Source organism: Ovis aries, chromosome 12 (assembly GCF_016772045.2).
Source record: "Ovis aries strain OAR_USU_Benz2616 breed Rambouillet chromosome 12, ARS-UI_Ramb_v3.0, whole genome shotgun sequence".
Lineage (NCBI taxonomy): Eukaryota > Metazoa > Chordata > Mammalia > Artiodactyla > Bovidae > Ovis > Ovis aries.
In genome coordinates, this window is record NC_056065.1 from 37,800,814 (window position 1) to 37,816,580 (window position 15,767).

At 39.0% G+C, this 15,767-nt stretch overlaps 1 protein-coding gene across 1 annotated transcript in view; it reads left to right on the top strand.

The window, feature by feature from the left end:
- MROH9 (maestro heat like repeat family member 9) overlaps nucleotides 1–15,767 on the top strand; it is a 72,123-nt gene that overhangs the window by 4,613 nt on the left and 51,743 nt on the right. The window contains exons 2-7 of the mRNA XM_027976065.1: nucleotides 250–385; nucleotides 977–1,063; nucleotides 3,472–3,576; nucleotides 9,345–9,480; nucleotides 10,980–10,984; nucleotides 12,785–12,907. Coding sequence (XP_027831866.1) covers nucleotides 250–385; nucleotides 977–1,063; nucleotides 3,472–3,576; nucleotides 9,345–9,480; nucleotides 10,980–10,984; nucleotides 12,785–12,907 — 592 coding nt within the window. The remainder of the gene's footprint in view (nucleotides 1–249; nucleotides 386–976; nucleotides 1,064–3,471; nucleotides 3,577–9,344; nucleotides 9,481–10,979; nucleotides 10,985–12,784; nucleotides 12,908–15,767) is intronic.

A 15,767-nucleotide genomic window follows, 5' to 3' on the forward strand; every position in this document is an offset into this window, starting at 1 on the left:
ATTCTCAATTCTAAATAACTGATTACAAATTATTTTTTATCAAAAAAATGATTCCTTTATATTTAAATCACCATAATAATTTTAGAGTAATATTTAAAATTCACACATTATATAAAGCCAAAAGTTGGGCCTCATGTTCTAGTATCCTGACTCTTAAACTAAGAAAAGGCCACTAAATTTAGCTTACATCTGTTCTTTCTTTAATTTAATAATTATATCTTTTTCTTTTTTTTTTTTTTTTTTGGTCAGCTTCGTGGATCCCGCATTGCAGTTCGAAACTCAATTGAAGATAATAAAGTCATCCTTTAAAATGGCATTTGCTGTCACAAATCTTGATGAAGTGAGGGAAGCTGGTATGAATGAAGGTGACGAAAACGACCTAGAAGTAAGACTTTGCTTCCTTTAATCATGATGAGACGTCTTTATGCACAGCAATCCCACAGAATGTCTGCCCACAAGTTGTAATCTATGTTTTCTTCTTCACTCTTTTTGGATATCATAGATAAATAGCAGCATATTCCAGCACTAATCTCTTTTTCTGGACTCCCGGTGAACTCTACAATCCCTGGGGTGTAAGGAATTGTGTAGAATTTATAGGAACAAATGGGTAAAGAGATATTTTGGTTAATTTGTTTAGCAAGTCCAGCAAGTTTACTGGCAAGTGCTTCAAAGAAGTAAATAGGGAAAAAAAAAAAAAAGAAGTAAATAGGAGCCAAGAAAAGTGCAGGTTGGGAGACTTCTGCAGTAAGATCAGTGACATCCATGGTTTTTCATTTCTCAGTCTTGCTACACAGTTCACTTGTCCTACAAGGTATTGAAGCAATTCATGGCATGTTGTATTGAATGAGGTCTCACCTCCATAGCTACATCTCTGCTTTTTTTTTTTTTTTTTTAACCTTCAATATATGGGGAGAACTGACGATCCAGGATTACATAACTACTGGCTGGCTGGTTGTCTAACTTCCTTGTTTTTCAGAATTTATACCAAACTATTTTAAACATATTTGAGGACACTCTTCTGATCTTAGTGTCTAAAGATGTCTACAAACTGCAGATCTTAAAGGTAAACAGAAGACAAATGGCTTTGTTTTCTTGTCATAAAGCTAAAGAGTATACTACATTGCTATTGTTGTTTAGTCCCTAAGTCATGTCCAACTCTTTTTCAAACCCATGGGCTGTAATCTTCTAGCCTCCTCTGTCCTTGGGATTTTTCTAGGCAAGAATACTGGAATCAGTTGCCATTTCTTCCTCCAGGGGAATCTTCTCAACCCAGGGGTTGAACTTGTGCCTCCTGAATTGACAGGTAGGTTCTTTACCACTAAGCCACCAGGGAAGCCCATACTCTATTTTACTTTTTATCATTTGCCATACTTACATCTCCTTCAAGAATCTGGCAGCTGAAAGATTTTCTTTACCTTTCAGAATATGTCATTATCTCCCAAATGAAATCCCTTCCTTTTATTTGAACCACAGAGACAGAATTTTAAGAATTCAATTTTGGGAGTATGGCAACAACAGACACTTAAGAAGCCAGGTATTATGTGGCAACAGAAGTGTGAACACAATATAGGGTAGCAGAACATACAATGATTGGTCTAAACCATCTTCAGGTCCATGTAACAGTTAGCCATATTTTGATAATGTTAATATGCATGTTCTTCCCTCACAGCTCTGGGACTAGGGAATTCCATGGGCATCCTATCTTCAAGGATACCATGGTATCAAGGAAGGTCTCATAAACATCTATAATCCCAATTTTCATATCCAAGACTTCAGTATATTTTTAATGTGCCAGCCAGAGACACAGACTTATCTGGACATATTATGATTTTCAATTTTGCATTTTTAACATGATAGCATCCGGAGGCAGCTGTCTGGAAATACTGAGAAACTAGATCGATGGGTTTTGCAAATCATAAAATACATTCAAGGGAAGAAGTAGAATTGATATATATGTAGATAAGTAGAAATGTAAAAGATAATAAAATATACAGATGTAATTTGTGCCTGATTTTAGCCATATATTTTCCATGCACTTTAAGGTGGTTATTGAAAGTGAAAGGTAAAGCCAAGGGTTTCCTTGGCAGGTCAGATGCTGAAGAGTCAGCCTGCAATGCAGGAGAGGCGGGTTCAATCCCTGCGTCAGGAAGATCCCCTGGAGAAGGGAATGGCTATCCACTCTAGTATTCTTGCCTGGAGAATTCTATGGACAGAGGAGCCTGGTGGGCTACAAGTTCATGGGGTTGCAAAGAGCTGGACACAACTGAGTGACTAACACTTTCGCTAACACTCCCATGTATACTCTTTCAACCACCCTATGCTGCTTATTGAGCATTTACTCTATGTCAGGCACTAAGGTGAATACTTAATAAATGGGTTATTTAATTTAATCCTTAAAATAACCCTATAAGAAAGTTAAAATTATTTCTCCCATTTTTCAGAGTAGGAAATGGAAGCTGAGAGAGAAGCAATAACATATGGGCATCTAATGAGTGGAGGCGCTACTGTAACTTGGGAGTCTGTTACTTGACCACCTTATTCTTAAACCTACCACATCTAGAAACTCCCCTGATCCTCAAAAAGAGCTGAACCTCACTCCTGGAGAAGGAAGAGGCTGAGATTTAAAGACTCTTCATTCCTAGGAAATAAACTTCAGAACAGTCTTATACAATGGGAGCAAGTGAATGGGAAGAGATTTAGCCAACCATTGACATAAATACTAAGGACTCCAACAATCAGTCTTAATAAGTCTACTAATGGTGGTTAACATGTGAGGCACATGAAGTCTTATTCCTTTCCCAAGGTTATACCTATGTCCTTGCACCTGAGGATTTAGAACAAAGAGGCAGAAGCCACAGCAAGACAGGCCAGATTTAGCAATGAATTAAAATTAACAAGAACTTTCTCACTGAGCTGACTCCAGGAATATATTCTATACCATGAGACAGAAAGTATCTGTATCATGAATTTGCAGAGGAAATTATGGAATAAAATGCCATTTCAGGATCAGATCACATTTTGATTATTTTTTAAAACTGAAAATCAGATCCTATGATTTAACCGAGAGAATTAACATGCACTTTAAAATAAAAAGAGGAGAAATAGTTGATGATCATCCTGTTTTCCATGATAATCCATGATAATCATGGTAATCCTAATAACCCATGCTGAACTTTTCATGATGTCTGGCAAAGTGATTGTTAATAGTGGATATTAGTAAATACATGTTGGATAGAATTAAATACAACAAAACCCAGGTGTAGCTACTATGGCAGATGAAGTACTATACTATGAGAGACAGTGGTATACAAGCTCATTGTCATACTTTTAAAATACATATAGAATAGGTGTGAAATCATTGGGAGATCACGGGGAATCTTGGCTTCTTGAAGGTGATGATCTGAGCAGAAGAAAGGAACTTGTGGAAATAGAAACGCCACGGTTCTAGGATGGTTCTTGTGTTTTCAACAGGAAATGGCTGTATGGATGAATGAAGATAATTCGCACATGCAGGAGGAAGCCATGGTGGTGATCAGCAGAGTGCTGAGCTTTGCAGCCAGGAAAGTCAAGGGATCTGTAAGTCACAGGGACTGCCCCTTTGCCACGGGCTCCTGAAGACCGCTTCTGCGGCATTGCTTTCCTATGTTCTGCAGTGTTTGCTGACCGCCACCAGGTGGAAGCACACCAGCATTTTCCAGATGGTGGGAACTATAATAGCCTCATCCAGCTTACCTCAGTCTTGGAAACAAACCTTTGCTAAATTAACATTCTCTTTAAATAATGTCTTCTAAAGATAATCATTATTATTTTAGTCGCTCAGTCGTATCCGGCTCTTTGCAACCCCATGGATGATAGCCTCTGTCCACAGAATTCTCCAGGCAAGAATACTGGAGTGGGTTGCCATTCCCTTCTCCAGGGGCTCTTCCCGATCCAGGAATCAAACCCAGGTCTCCCACGTTGCAGGCAGATTCTTTACCATCAGAGCCGTCTTTGAAGCACAGGAAGATCACAATTTTTAAAGATAATTAAGTCAGTGAAATTAATGGAGGTGAGGGGACAAATACATACAATGGGCAAAAAGATTAACAAATTAAAAGCTAAACTTCCCATAGGCAAGGTCTGTGTATATCTATATCTGACACAGTGTAAATAATAAAGGAAGATTTGTTCTGCCATTCTCTAAATATAACTACCCATTCTGTTCTCAGGTTCTGGCCATTCACTGGATAAACACTATTTTCTTCATAAATTACCATAGCCTGTGTCTTCCAGACTCTCAGGGGCCCTTGTCCTAATCGAACAATTCTTTCATTTGTATTCTATCAGAAATATATTTTAAAATAGTATTCCTTTTACATGACCTGTGTCCCCATCAGGATGAAGGAATGGCTCCACTCAAAGAATATTTGCCCTTTCGATTAAACTATTTTCAAACAGGTGAAGACATGTGAGCTAAACATGTCACCTTATCTCATCAACAGAGATTTGTCCTAGATTTGTTCCTTTGGCATATCAGCATTCAAAAGACAGGTGAAGGATTTCTAGTCGAGGCTAACACCTTGTCCACACGTCTATCTCCACTCCGTCCACAAAATGATAGTAATAAAATGTGTTAAATGTATAAAGCTACAGCAACAAAGAGAATTAGTAAAGGGATCCTAATGGGCTAGCGAGGTCAGCAAACTTCTGGATGACAGAATAGATAGAAGATGGTAACTGATAAAGTCTGGCAGGAGAAGCTGAAAGACAGGGGCCTGTGAACATCAGGATGGAGGATGGCTGAAAAGGGAGGTAGTTTGCCCTATGGACCCTGGAGAGTCTGAAGCTATGGAAACCCAAGTAATGATGAAGGGTGGGAGGCAGAGGAAACTTGAACATGTGCTAACTCACTGAAAAGACTCACCTCATACAGAAGGATCTACGTAGCATCCCATCCTCCTTTACACATACACTATTCCACAGGGAAATGAGTCAATTGGTAGATGAAACGTTGAGGACTTATTTCTCAAAACAATTGCAAATTCTCTGAGAAAATCATCTTGGTTCTGTTGTTTAGACATACTTCAGCATGACCCAGTGTCCCCATTCAGCTACTCTAAAGCCAAGTTGACCAGTTGACAAGCCTTGCTCACATACAAAATCCCACTAGTGGCATCACATTCTTAAATATGACTAGACTACTGAGACTTGGCAGGCATTTGAGAAAACCCTCCAAATATAATAGCCCCAGGTAAATAAAGAGTACAAAATTATAATCAAAAATAAATAATTTGGTGTACAGATGAGTATTTAGTCTCAAAAGAAGTAAAGAGGAAATATTTATATACCAAAAGGAAACAACAAAAAGTGAATATGGCCTCTGTACTGATTCATCAAGCAGGAATAGGTAGGCAATGTCCCAAACTGATGTGAGAACCGAAGTGGAAGTCCATTGTTTGGAGATGGATAAGAAGCAGCTAAATGACTTAGTAAGTGTTTACTTTTGGAAGTTAACACTTGAAACTCTCATAATTCTTATAAGGAATGGAGAGGCCAGCGGTATGCAAAAAAAAAAAAAAAAAATCCAGTAAGAAAGGGCCAGAAAACTAAGCAGGAGCACTTAAGGACAGAAACAGAGAAGCTACATTTCTCCAGATCTTAACTCTTTTCTACTTTCAGCACTTTATATAGATTTTCTTATTTAAAAAAAAAAAAGAGTTAGACTGTATTAAAATTCCCCAAAGTCTTGTGTTTGAGGAGGTGTGACTGAGGTTGGCAGACTTCTGAAAGGACCTGTGCAGGGCATAATCAGTGTGCCCCAAGGTTCAAACAGCTTTACTCTTCTCTTGGGCCATACTAGATCATGGGCGACATGATCTAGTCGCCCCTCCACCTCAAACATGCTATGCAGCCTAGACATGGCCACGCTTACTCTGCTAGAGACACACATCTAGAAAGACCCTATCTGGCATCATTAGCAGCTTCCTTTACAAAGACACCTGCTCAGAGTTATACATACACAAGTTCATGAGAAGGGATAAACAGAGAATGTTCAAGGCAAAAAAACTATACACAAAAAACTCTAGTTCCAATCCCCTGTAAATGCCCCCCAGCTCCAATGAGATAAGCTGTAAGACATACTCACCTGGTTCTAGGTACCTTTGCTATAAGCATCTTTGCCACAGATATCTTTGCAGTGTAACTAATTGGCCATGAGGCAATTTTTTTTCATAAAAAATAAAATAATGAAAAATAAAAGGAGGACATTGAAAAGGTCATTATGAAACTTGAAAATTTAATAACAAAATTTAAAAGACTGTCTTGAGAAATGCAATTTAAACACATTTAAAATGTGTGTAAATTTATGTCAACCCTGCCCCTGCAAAAAAAAATGGAATTTATTTTGTGGGTGGTACTTAAGCTCCTGTCTTTGAAGGTTTTCGTTCATAGTATAAGTTTTTCGCTTGTTGATTCATCTCCTCATTCAGCATGGCAATTTTCTTTTTTTGACAAAATTTCTTCCTTCATTAAGAGAGGCATTGGTTTCTGAGTATATTAGAATGCATATTTGTAACTGAACTTTATATTGGGTCGTAAAAACCTCTTTCCTGTTTTTTGTTCTTGGCATCTTACCACATGTCTGTTCATAGACATTCCAACATTCTATGGGAAATGTAGGTTCACCTCTGAGCCTTTGAGACTCTTAACCTCTTTTTCCTTCAAGGTAGCATGTTTCAAAATAAGAAACCAACTCTTGGGGCAAATCATTGTCATCTGTCAGCTCAATAAAGCCATCAATAAGTGGGCTAACTGAAAGAAAGTCTGACTCATTTTAACCAGTTGAAACTAAAGTGTCAGACCGAACTGTCAACTAATTATTTTATCTTTCACAGCAAAGTTGCCTTATCACCAATTAGTCGTATGTTAAAATGTTTGCAACAGAAATGTATGTGGCAAAAACTTTTTTGGTAGAGAAGCTTATGGCAAAAATACTAGACACATACTCATACTCCTCCGTTACCCCCAGTAGAGAAAAAGAGCACCTTGCCCTTTTTTCTTAAACCTATAACACAATTACAGTTCTGAAAATCTTGACATTCAGTGGAAAAAGAAACTTGGAATGCAAACCAAAAGAGGAGACTACCCAATAGAAATAAAAGGTTTCTTCCTAGGGCCTGAATAGCGACTTCTACTGTCTGCTTGTAGATTCTCCTAAATCGTGTGCTGAAGCTTGTCCAACTCTTTGCCACCCCATGGACTGTAGCCCACCAGGCTCCTCTGTCCATGGAATTTCCCAGGCAAGAATACTTGAGTGGGTTGCCACTTCCTACTGCAGGGGATCTTCCAAACCCAAGTATCGAACCTGCATCTCCTGCATTGATGGATTCTCTACCACTGAGCCACCTAAGGATGGGGGGAGCCCCAGGTAGCCTTACAAAGAAGTATAGGCAGAAAGAATCCAAGGAAGACATCCACAGAAGCAAGAGATTATCTTCCCTTCTACTTAGACCATCACTCCCAGCATTCTAACTTGGTTATACCCTTGGCACATGACCTAGGTCACCTCATGTTATTTCAGGAATGACTCCATATAAGTGTGTGTGTGCGCTATGTGTGTGTGAATGTGTGTAAGACTGAGATAGATGTGAGTGAGTCAAGCAACAAGAGAAGGTGTATGAGATAAGGGTATATGAGAGTAATACAAAGAAGGAGAAACAGGTCTTGAGATCTCCCTGGAAGGTTGGTTTGACTCTTTTACCACCAACCATTGCTCATTCATCAAAACATCTATCTAGGAAAAGTAATAATTCATCTTAGACACAAGAAGATTCTGCAGGCCCACTAGTTGAGCAAACCTACATGTGGGCAGAGTCCTAATTGTTTAAAAAAAGTGGTAATAACACTCACACCTTCAGAAAAGCAAAATGCCTCTTCCATCTCTTCTTCTACACGTCTGCTTCCCTATTTACATGTGATCTGACCAAACAAATCAGTCAAGATGAAAACCTAAATATTCGAGAAGCCTATTTGAGAAGCCACAAGGAAGTTGTGTGTGTATGGGGTGGGGGGAAGGTGGGAGGAGAGATACATAAATGTTCTGATAGTAGCTTTTATACCAGAAGCAAATGTACTGAGTTTTTTTTTAAAATTAATTTTCCTGGAAAGAATTAGAGTAATTGTAGGAAGAAAACCCACACTTCTCCAGTGACTCACAGAGTCATCTGAAATGTTTCATACATGGAGAAGGAGCAGCAACATTTTTGGACATTCACTCCCCAACCCAGTATCCTAAGAATTTGCTACCTACAAATAAGTACCTACTCTATGGAATAGAAACTAACATTAGGTGGAATCTCTAGTATTTCCAAGCACTTAGCTAGGAACTTTCCTTTTTGTCATAAATGTTACCCCCTTAGTTCCCACAATAATGTTACAAGGTAGCATTTGTTATATGTATTTCATAGATGAGCAAATTGAGACTCAGTAACAGAGCAAGGATTTTAATACATAGTTTGTGTATTCTGACACTCAACTGTAACCATAGTCAGATACAGTAAGCCCCCTACATAAAAATCTTCAAGTTGTGATCATTCAAAGATATGAATGCAAATATGCCAGCTGTTTCATTGTACTACTGTACTTTTCAAAATACTTTACTGTAAGATGTTAGATGTTTTATTTTTTTATGTATTTATGTAAAAAGTATTGTAAACCTATTACAGTAGAGTACTCTATAGCCAATTGTACCTAAGGTAAATTTTTTGGACTTATGAACACACACTCAGAACAGAGTATGTTCATATGTGGGGGACTTACTGTGTGTTTGAGTCTGTGTGAGTGTGTGTATGTGTGTGTGCGTGTGTGTGTGCATATCAGACACAAACATTTAACATTGACTATTGGATGTGAGAGTTGGACCGTGAAGAAGGCTGAGCGCCAAAGAATTGATGCTTTTGAACTGTGTTATTGGAGAAGACTCTTGACAGTCCCTTGGACTGCAAGGAGATCCAACCAGTCCATTCTGAAGGAGATCAGTCCTGGGTGTTCTTTGGAAGGACTGATGCTGAAGCTGAAACTCCAGTACTTTGGCCACCTCATGCAAAGAGCTGACTCATTGGAAAAGACTTTGATGCTGGGAGGGATTGGGGGCAGGAGAAGAAGGGGACGTCAGAGGATGACATGGCTGGATGGCATCACTGACTTGATGGACACGAGTCTGAGTAAACTCCAGGAGTTGGTGATGGACAGGGAGATCTGGCATGCTGCGATTCATGGGATTGCAAAGAGTCGGACATGACTGAGCAACTGAACTGAACTGAGCTGATGCTTAGCAAATGTATTTTTCTACTTTGTTTGTTCACTAGGCAAGTGTTAATGCTCCATGTTTGGGTGTCCTGGCAGCAGAGTTATCTCTTTTGTGTTCTCATTCTGATCCCTCAGTCACACAACAGGCATTTGTGGGAATGTATCACCTCCTCTGCATTGCAAAGTGTCAAAGCGGTAAGATTCATCTTTTCTAAGGGTTACGAAGAATCTGTTCCTAATTATTCTATTGTGGGTTCGAAGGAGGTTCTACGTCTGTAGATTTCTAAATCCTGCCCCAAGGTCTATAGCTCCATTTATCAAAATGTATTTTTAAATATTTTTTAGAATTATTTTTAAAATGTTATAGTTGGTTCTTCAATATGTATCCCTGGGTCAGGAATATCACCTGGAGAAGGAAATGGCAACCCACTCCAGTATTCTTGCCTGGAAAATCCCATGGATAGAGAAGCCTGGCAGGCTATAGTCCATGGGGTCACAAAGAGTAAGACATGACTGAGTGACTTACAGTTTCACTTTCATACTTAGATTAGTGTCAGGGTGTTACTGGCAGGGACAGAAATGCTGGGTGGAGGCAGGGAAGAAAGAGAAGAAAAATTACCAATCAGTTCAGTTCAGTTCAGTTCAGTCGCTCAGTTGTATCCGACTCTTTGAGACCCCATGAACCACAGCACACAGGCCTCCCTGTCCATCACCAACTCCCGGAGTTCCAAACCCATGTCCATTGAGTTGGTGATGCCATCCAGCCACCTCATCCTCTGTCGTCCCCTTCTCCTCCTGCCTTCAATCTTTCCCAGCATCAGGGTCTTTTCCAATGAGTCAGTTCTTCACCTCAGGTGGCCAAAGTATTGGAACTTCAGCTTCAGCATCAGGCCTTCCAATGAATATTCTGGATTGATTTCCTTTAGGATGGACTGGTTGGATCTCCTTGCAGTCCAAGGTCAGACTCTCAAGAGTCTTCTCCAACACCACAGTTCAAAAGCATCAATTCTTCAGCACTCAGCTTTCTTTACAGTCCAACACTCACATCCATACATGACCACTGGAAAAACTATATGGGACTCTTAAAAAGAGGCATTCTTTTTGTCTCTAATGCAGCGTCAAATAGAATTCTTGCTTCAATGATGGGGAAAAAGATGTAAATAAAAGCTGTTCCGGTCTACCTAACAAAGCGTGAGGGCAAGACCTTATGGTATCAAACTATTTCGAAGTACTTAAACAGAGAACAGATTTGCCCTCCCATAATAAACTGTTTAAAGACAACAGATAACAAAGCACAATGATTCCTGAGAGAAGAGAACAGATGAATAAATAAAGCAGAGTCTACAATTGATTGAGTTTACAACCTAGAGTAAGTTTCTAGGCTGCAGCCCAGAAATGAGCAACCCAAGGGTCCCAAGTTGAAAAGACAGAATTGGGAATCCAGAAGGATCAAGATATCTAGAGTTCACATGGCAGAGTACCAGAAAGGAGTGCTCCAGAGATCTGCAGAGAGTCTATTTAACTATTAGCTATGTAAGAAAACTACCTGCTGTTTGTGGGGTGAGGGGTAATACCCAAAATGGTTAAAGAGGTAAACGCACTGAATTCCAAAAGACTGGCAATGGTGCCCATGCCTATAAGCTAGAGTTTGAAACTTCATAATTCACAAGTAATAAAGCAGATTACTCAAAGAGATTTGGTCTCATCAGGAGGAAAAAATTATCCCTGAATTACTTTAGTGCCATTCAGCCTGTCTGCGTTACTTGCTCAGTTGTGTCTGACTCTTTGCAGTCCCACAGACTGTAAGCCAGGCTCCTCTGTCCATGAAATTCTCCAGGCAAGTATACTGGAGTGGGTAGCCATTCCCTTCTCCAGGGGATCTTCCTGACCCAAGAATCGAACCTAGGTCTCCTGCCTTACCGGCCAGAGATTCTTTACCATCTGAGCCACCATAGAGTGTCAGAGGGAATGTGAAATGATACAACTTTGGAAAATAATTTGGCAGTATCCTAAAAAGTCAAACACACATCTATCATATGATCCAGTCATTCCTCAGTCATTCCTAAAAGAAATGAAAGTAAATATCCACTCAAAGACTTGTACATGAATGTTGACAGGATCTTGTCTTTTTAATAGCCCAAAACTGGAAACAACCAAATGTCCACCAAGACGCCAATGAATACACAGATGATGGTATATACGTACAGTGGGGTAGTAGTCATCACAGAGAAATCAATCAACTATTGACAAATACAATAATGTGAATGAATTGCAAATAATTTTGCTGAATGAAAGATGCCAAGCAACAGAAGAGCAGCACATACTGAACTGCTCCACTTATTTGAAATTAGAAAATACAAATGCAAGAATGCAGATCTGTATGTATCTTTGAATCAGGAAGTGCTATAGTGTGTATCCAGTAGCAGGTTTGAGCAATTATGAAAGGACAGGAGGAAACTTCTGGAGGGAATAAATCTTTTTTTATTGCAGTAATACTTTTATGGGCATATGCATATATATAACCAGTCCATCCTAAAGGAGACCAGTCCTGGGTATTCATGGGAAGGACTGATGCTGAGGCTGAAACTCCAATACTTTGGCTACCTCATGCAAAGAGTTGACTCATTAGAAAAGACTGATGCTGGGAAGGATTGGAGGCAGGAGGAGACGGGGACGACAGAGGATGAGATGGATGGATGGCATCACAGACTCAATGCACATGAGTTTGAGTGAACTCTGGGAGCTGGTGATGGACAGGGAGGCCTGGCGTGTTGTGATTCATGGGGTCACAGAGTTGGACATGACTGAGCGACTGAACTGAACTGAACTGAACTGAACATATATATATATCTTTGTCATTTGTGAAAGTCGCTCAGTCATGTCCTTTCTGAAATACACTCAGACTCTTTGCAACCGCATGAACTGTAGTCCATGAAATTATCTAGGCCAGAATATTGGAGTGGGTAGCTTTTCCCTTTAATAACTTACCAAATTATGCACTTTAAATATGTTGTACATTGACTATATCTCTATAAAGCTGTTAGCAAATAAAAATTCAGTTAAAATCTACCTTCTCTAGAACTAAAGACATCTGCACCTGAAGCTTATTTGAGAGCTTTTCTCTTTCTCTATACCACTCCCTCAGTTCTTTGCAAACTGCCTCCAAGTCTGCTCTTTTACCAATAGACTTTCCAACTTAGCAATAGCTCTTCCATTGCACTGAACTATGGATTTGATGGCCGAAATGTACTTGATACTTGGTCAACCTATTAAAATTATATATGTCCTCCACAGAGGCTTCTCTTAACACTTTATAAATTCTGGGCCAATGTAGTCATAATATTAGTATTTTATGTGACTAAACTTTCAGCAGAGAGTTAAACATTCAGAAAACTTTACATTCCCAGAATTGGGCAGGAAGAGGAAACTAGAAATAGTAATGTTATAGAAGGAACCAGTGATCAAATGAAAATCTTAAACTTTCTTCCTTGATACAGAGGGTACTGCAAAAAGTAAAAATAAAAAGTATTATAAGCCTGAAAATCATGGTATGCAGCCTTCTTCCTCTGGTACAGAATTTCTACCCAGGAATTTACAAAAAGACAAAAGTAAAATCGCTCAGGTAACTTAGCCCCCACTTTTTCCTGTAGCTTTTGTTTCACGTGTAAATTACTTTTAGTGGCAACTTATTTCTTTTTTTAATATAAATTTATTTATTTTAATTGGAGGTTAATTACTTTACAATATTGTATTGGTTTTGCCATATATCAACATGAATCCACCACAGGTATACACGTATTCCCCATCCTGAATGCCCCTCCCTCCTCCCTCCTCCCTCCCCGTACCATCCCTCTGGGTCATCCCAGTGCACCAGCCCCAAGCATCCTGTATCATGCATCGAACCTGGACTGGTGATTCATTTCATATAGGATATTATACATGTTTCAATGCCATTCTCCCAAATCATCCCACCCTCTCCCTCTCCCACAGAGTCCAAAAGACTGTTCTATACATCTGTGTCTCTTTTGCTGTCTCGCATACAGGGTTATCATTTCCATCTTTCTAAATTCCATATATATGCATTAATATACTGTATTGATGTTTTTCTTTCTGGCTTACTTTACTCTGTATAATGGGCTCCAGTTTCATCCACCTCATTAGCACTGATTCAAATGTACTATTTTTAATGGCGGAGTAATACTCCATTGTGTATATGTACACAGCTTTCTTATCCATTCATCTGCTGATGGACATCTAGGTTGCTTCCATGTCCTGGCTATTATAAACAGTGTTTCAGTGAACACTGGAATACATGTGTCTCTTTCAAATCTGGTTTCCTCGGTGTGTATACCCAGCAGTGGGATTGCTGGGTCATAAGGCAGTTCTATTTCCAGTTTTTTAAGGAATCTCCACACTGTTCTCCATAGTGGCTGTACTAGTTTGCATTCCCACCAACAGTGTAAGAGAGTTCCCTTTCTCCACACCCTCTCCAGCATTTATTGCTTGTAGACTTTTGGATTGCAGCCATTCTGACTGGTGTAAAATGGCACCTCATTGTGATTTTGATTTCCATTTCTCTGATAATGAGTGATGTTGAGCATCTTTTCATGTGTTTGTTAGAGTGGCAACTTATTTCAACAAAATTTATATTAATAGATTTTTTCTCTTTTATTTAAATTAAATTCAGTAAAGCAAAAGAGTAAATGATAGAGTATTTGGCTTCTTGATCTTCATCTGTTAATAAGAATCATGCCTATTATTCCAGAACATAGCAATTTACATTATTTACTAGATAATTCTTATAGAAAGCAAAATGAGGTAAGTGTTTCCTAGTTGTTATGCTTCTTTTTGTTTGGCTAATAAGTTACTAAAGATGGAAAACTTCCGGTTTTCTAGAAAAATTAGTGAAGTCAGAAATTAAGAGGATTTACAATGCTATTATAATTTACTTAGCAAACATCAAAATAATTTGGTATATATTTTAAAAACCTATTAAAATTTAAAAATTTCTTAAGTTTAAGTGATAAACCTTAGCACTAAGTAAGTAATTTCTACATTGACCCAGCCTTAGGGAAAATCATGAGAGTCTACATCTCTATACAGTCCTTCATCTTCTTCAAAGTATATATGCTTATTCACATGCTTGCAAGGTCATCTGGCACAGGTGCCTGAATCATACTGTCCAACTGATGCTCTTCTAGCTACACAGGAATCAATAGTTCAGCAAAACTGGCTGGAGAGGCCTTCAGGCTAGCTTATTTCTTGAATCGAAAGGTCTTAGATTTTCTCCTAAAACTACATACATAAAGCAGTGCCTTGCCCTCCCACATTGAGGCAGATAGAATTGTCAGAGGCTGTGGAGATATGGAAGCAATACATCCCAAATAATAGAATAAAAAAGACCACATAGATATTCTTAAACATGCATCTGTATAATGATGCATCTTTCCAAACTCAAGCATTACTCATAATCCACCTCCCCTCAGAAGTCACAAGCCTGGTTAACTATAAAGTTTTCTATTTACATTAAGAAACTAAGCATCCATCTAGGTTTACTAGAAAGTCCTTCTACATTCCTCCACTCTTAACTCCAGAGCCCTAGAATTGAAATCCTGAGACCCATGATTAGCTAGTGAGCATAGCACTAGCAGCCTCCTCAGGGTCTGTCTCTTTCAAGTGGTCTTTGAAGCTTACTATATCCACTTCCAGCTTAATGTCCTCTCATCTGACTTTAATGTCCATAAGAGTTAGAAATCCTGGATTTGGGGAGGGTGCCCTGGGTCCTTGTGTTCATGACCTCTATTACTCAGTTCCCAACTGTGAGATCAAAACAGGCCTAGGACAGCACTGTGTGCACGAGCAGTAGCTAAAAAATCCGGAGGTAGGGACTTTCAGAGGTAGATTGGGACAGGTGGGTGAGAGAATCTAAGGTTGTAGTAAGGAAACCAACAGGACTATCTACAACAACAAAGTCCAGAGGATGCAAATAGGAGGATACACATCAAGGTTTCTAGCCAAGAGAGCTAGATCACGTTTTATAAGGAGGTCTATCATTTGATGTACTCTACTGTCATATCTATACCTTTGTTACTGAGTCCAAGTTCATACCACTCACCACACAATAGGCCAATAAATCAACAGACAAGGTGTTGGAACAAGAGATAGCAACATATTTGGAAAATCAGAAAACCCAAGAAGATGATGGACTAGTATCCCAAGGAACCATCTTACCAGACTTAGAATTTAAGCTTCTTTTATATTAAAAACAGAGGAGGTGTGGCTGGTTGTTGGAAACTTATTGGTACTGGAATCCTTTGTTCCTGCAGCTGTCCAGGTTGGTCTGGTCACAATGCTCCTATAAACCTTCAGAAAGACAACTGTTATTTTCTTTAACATTTGACCTCTATATTAATGGAAATGTGTTATACTTTAAAGGTCAAGCCTGGGAGGAAGAACATTGTTGAGAAAGGGCTAGTATGTAT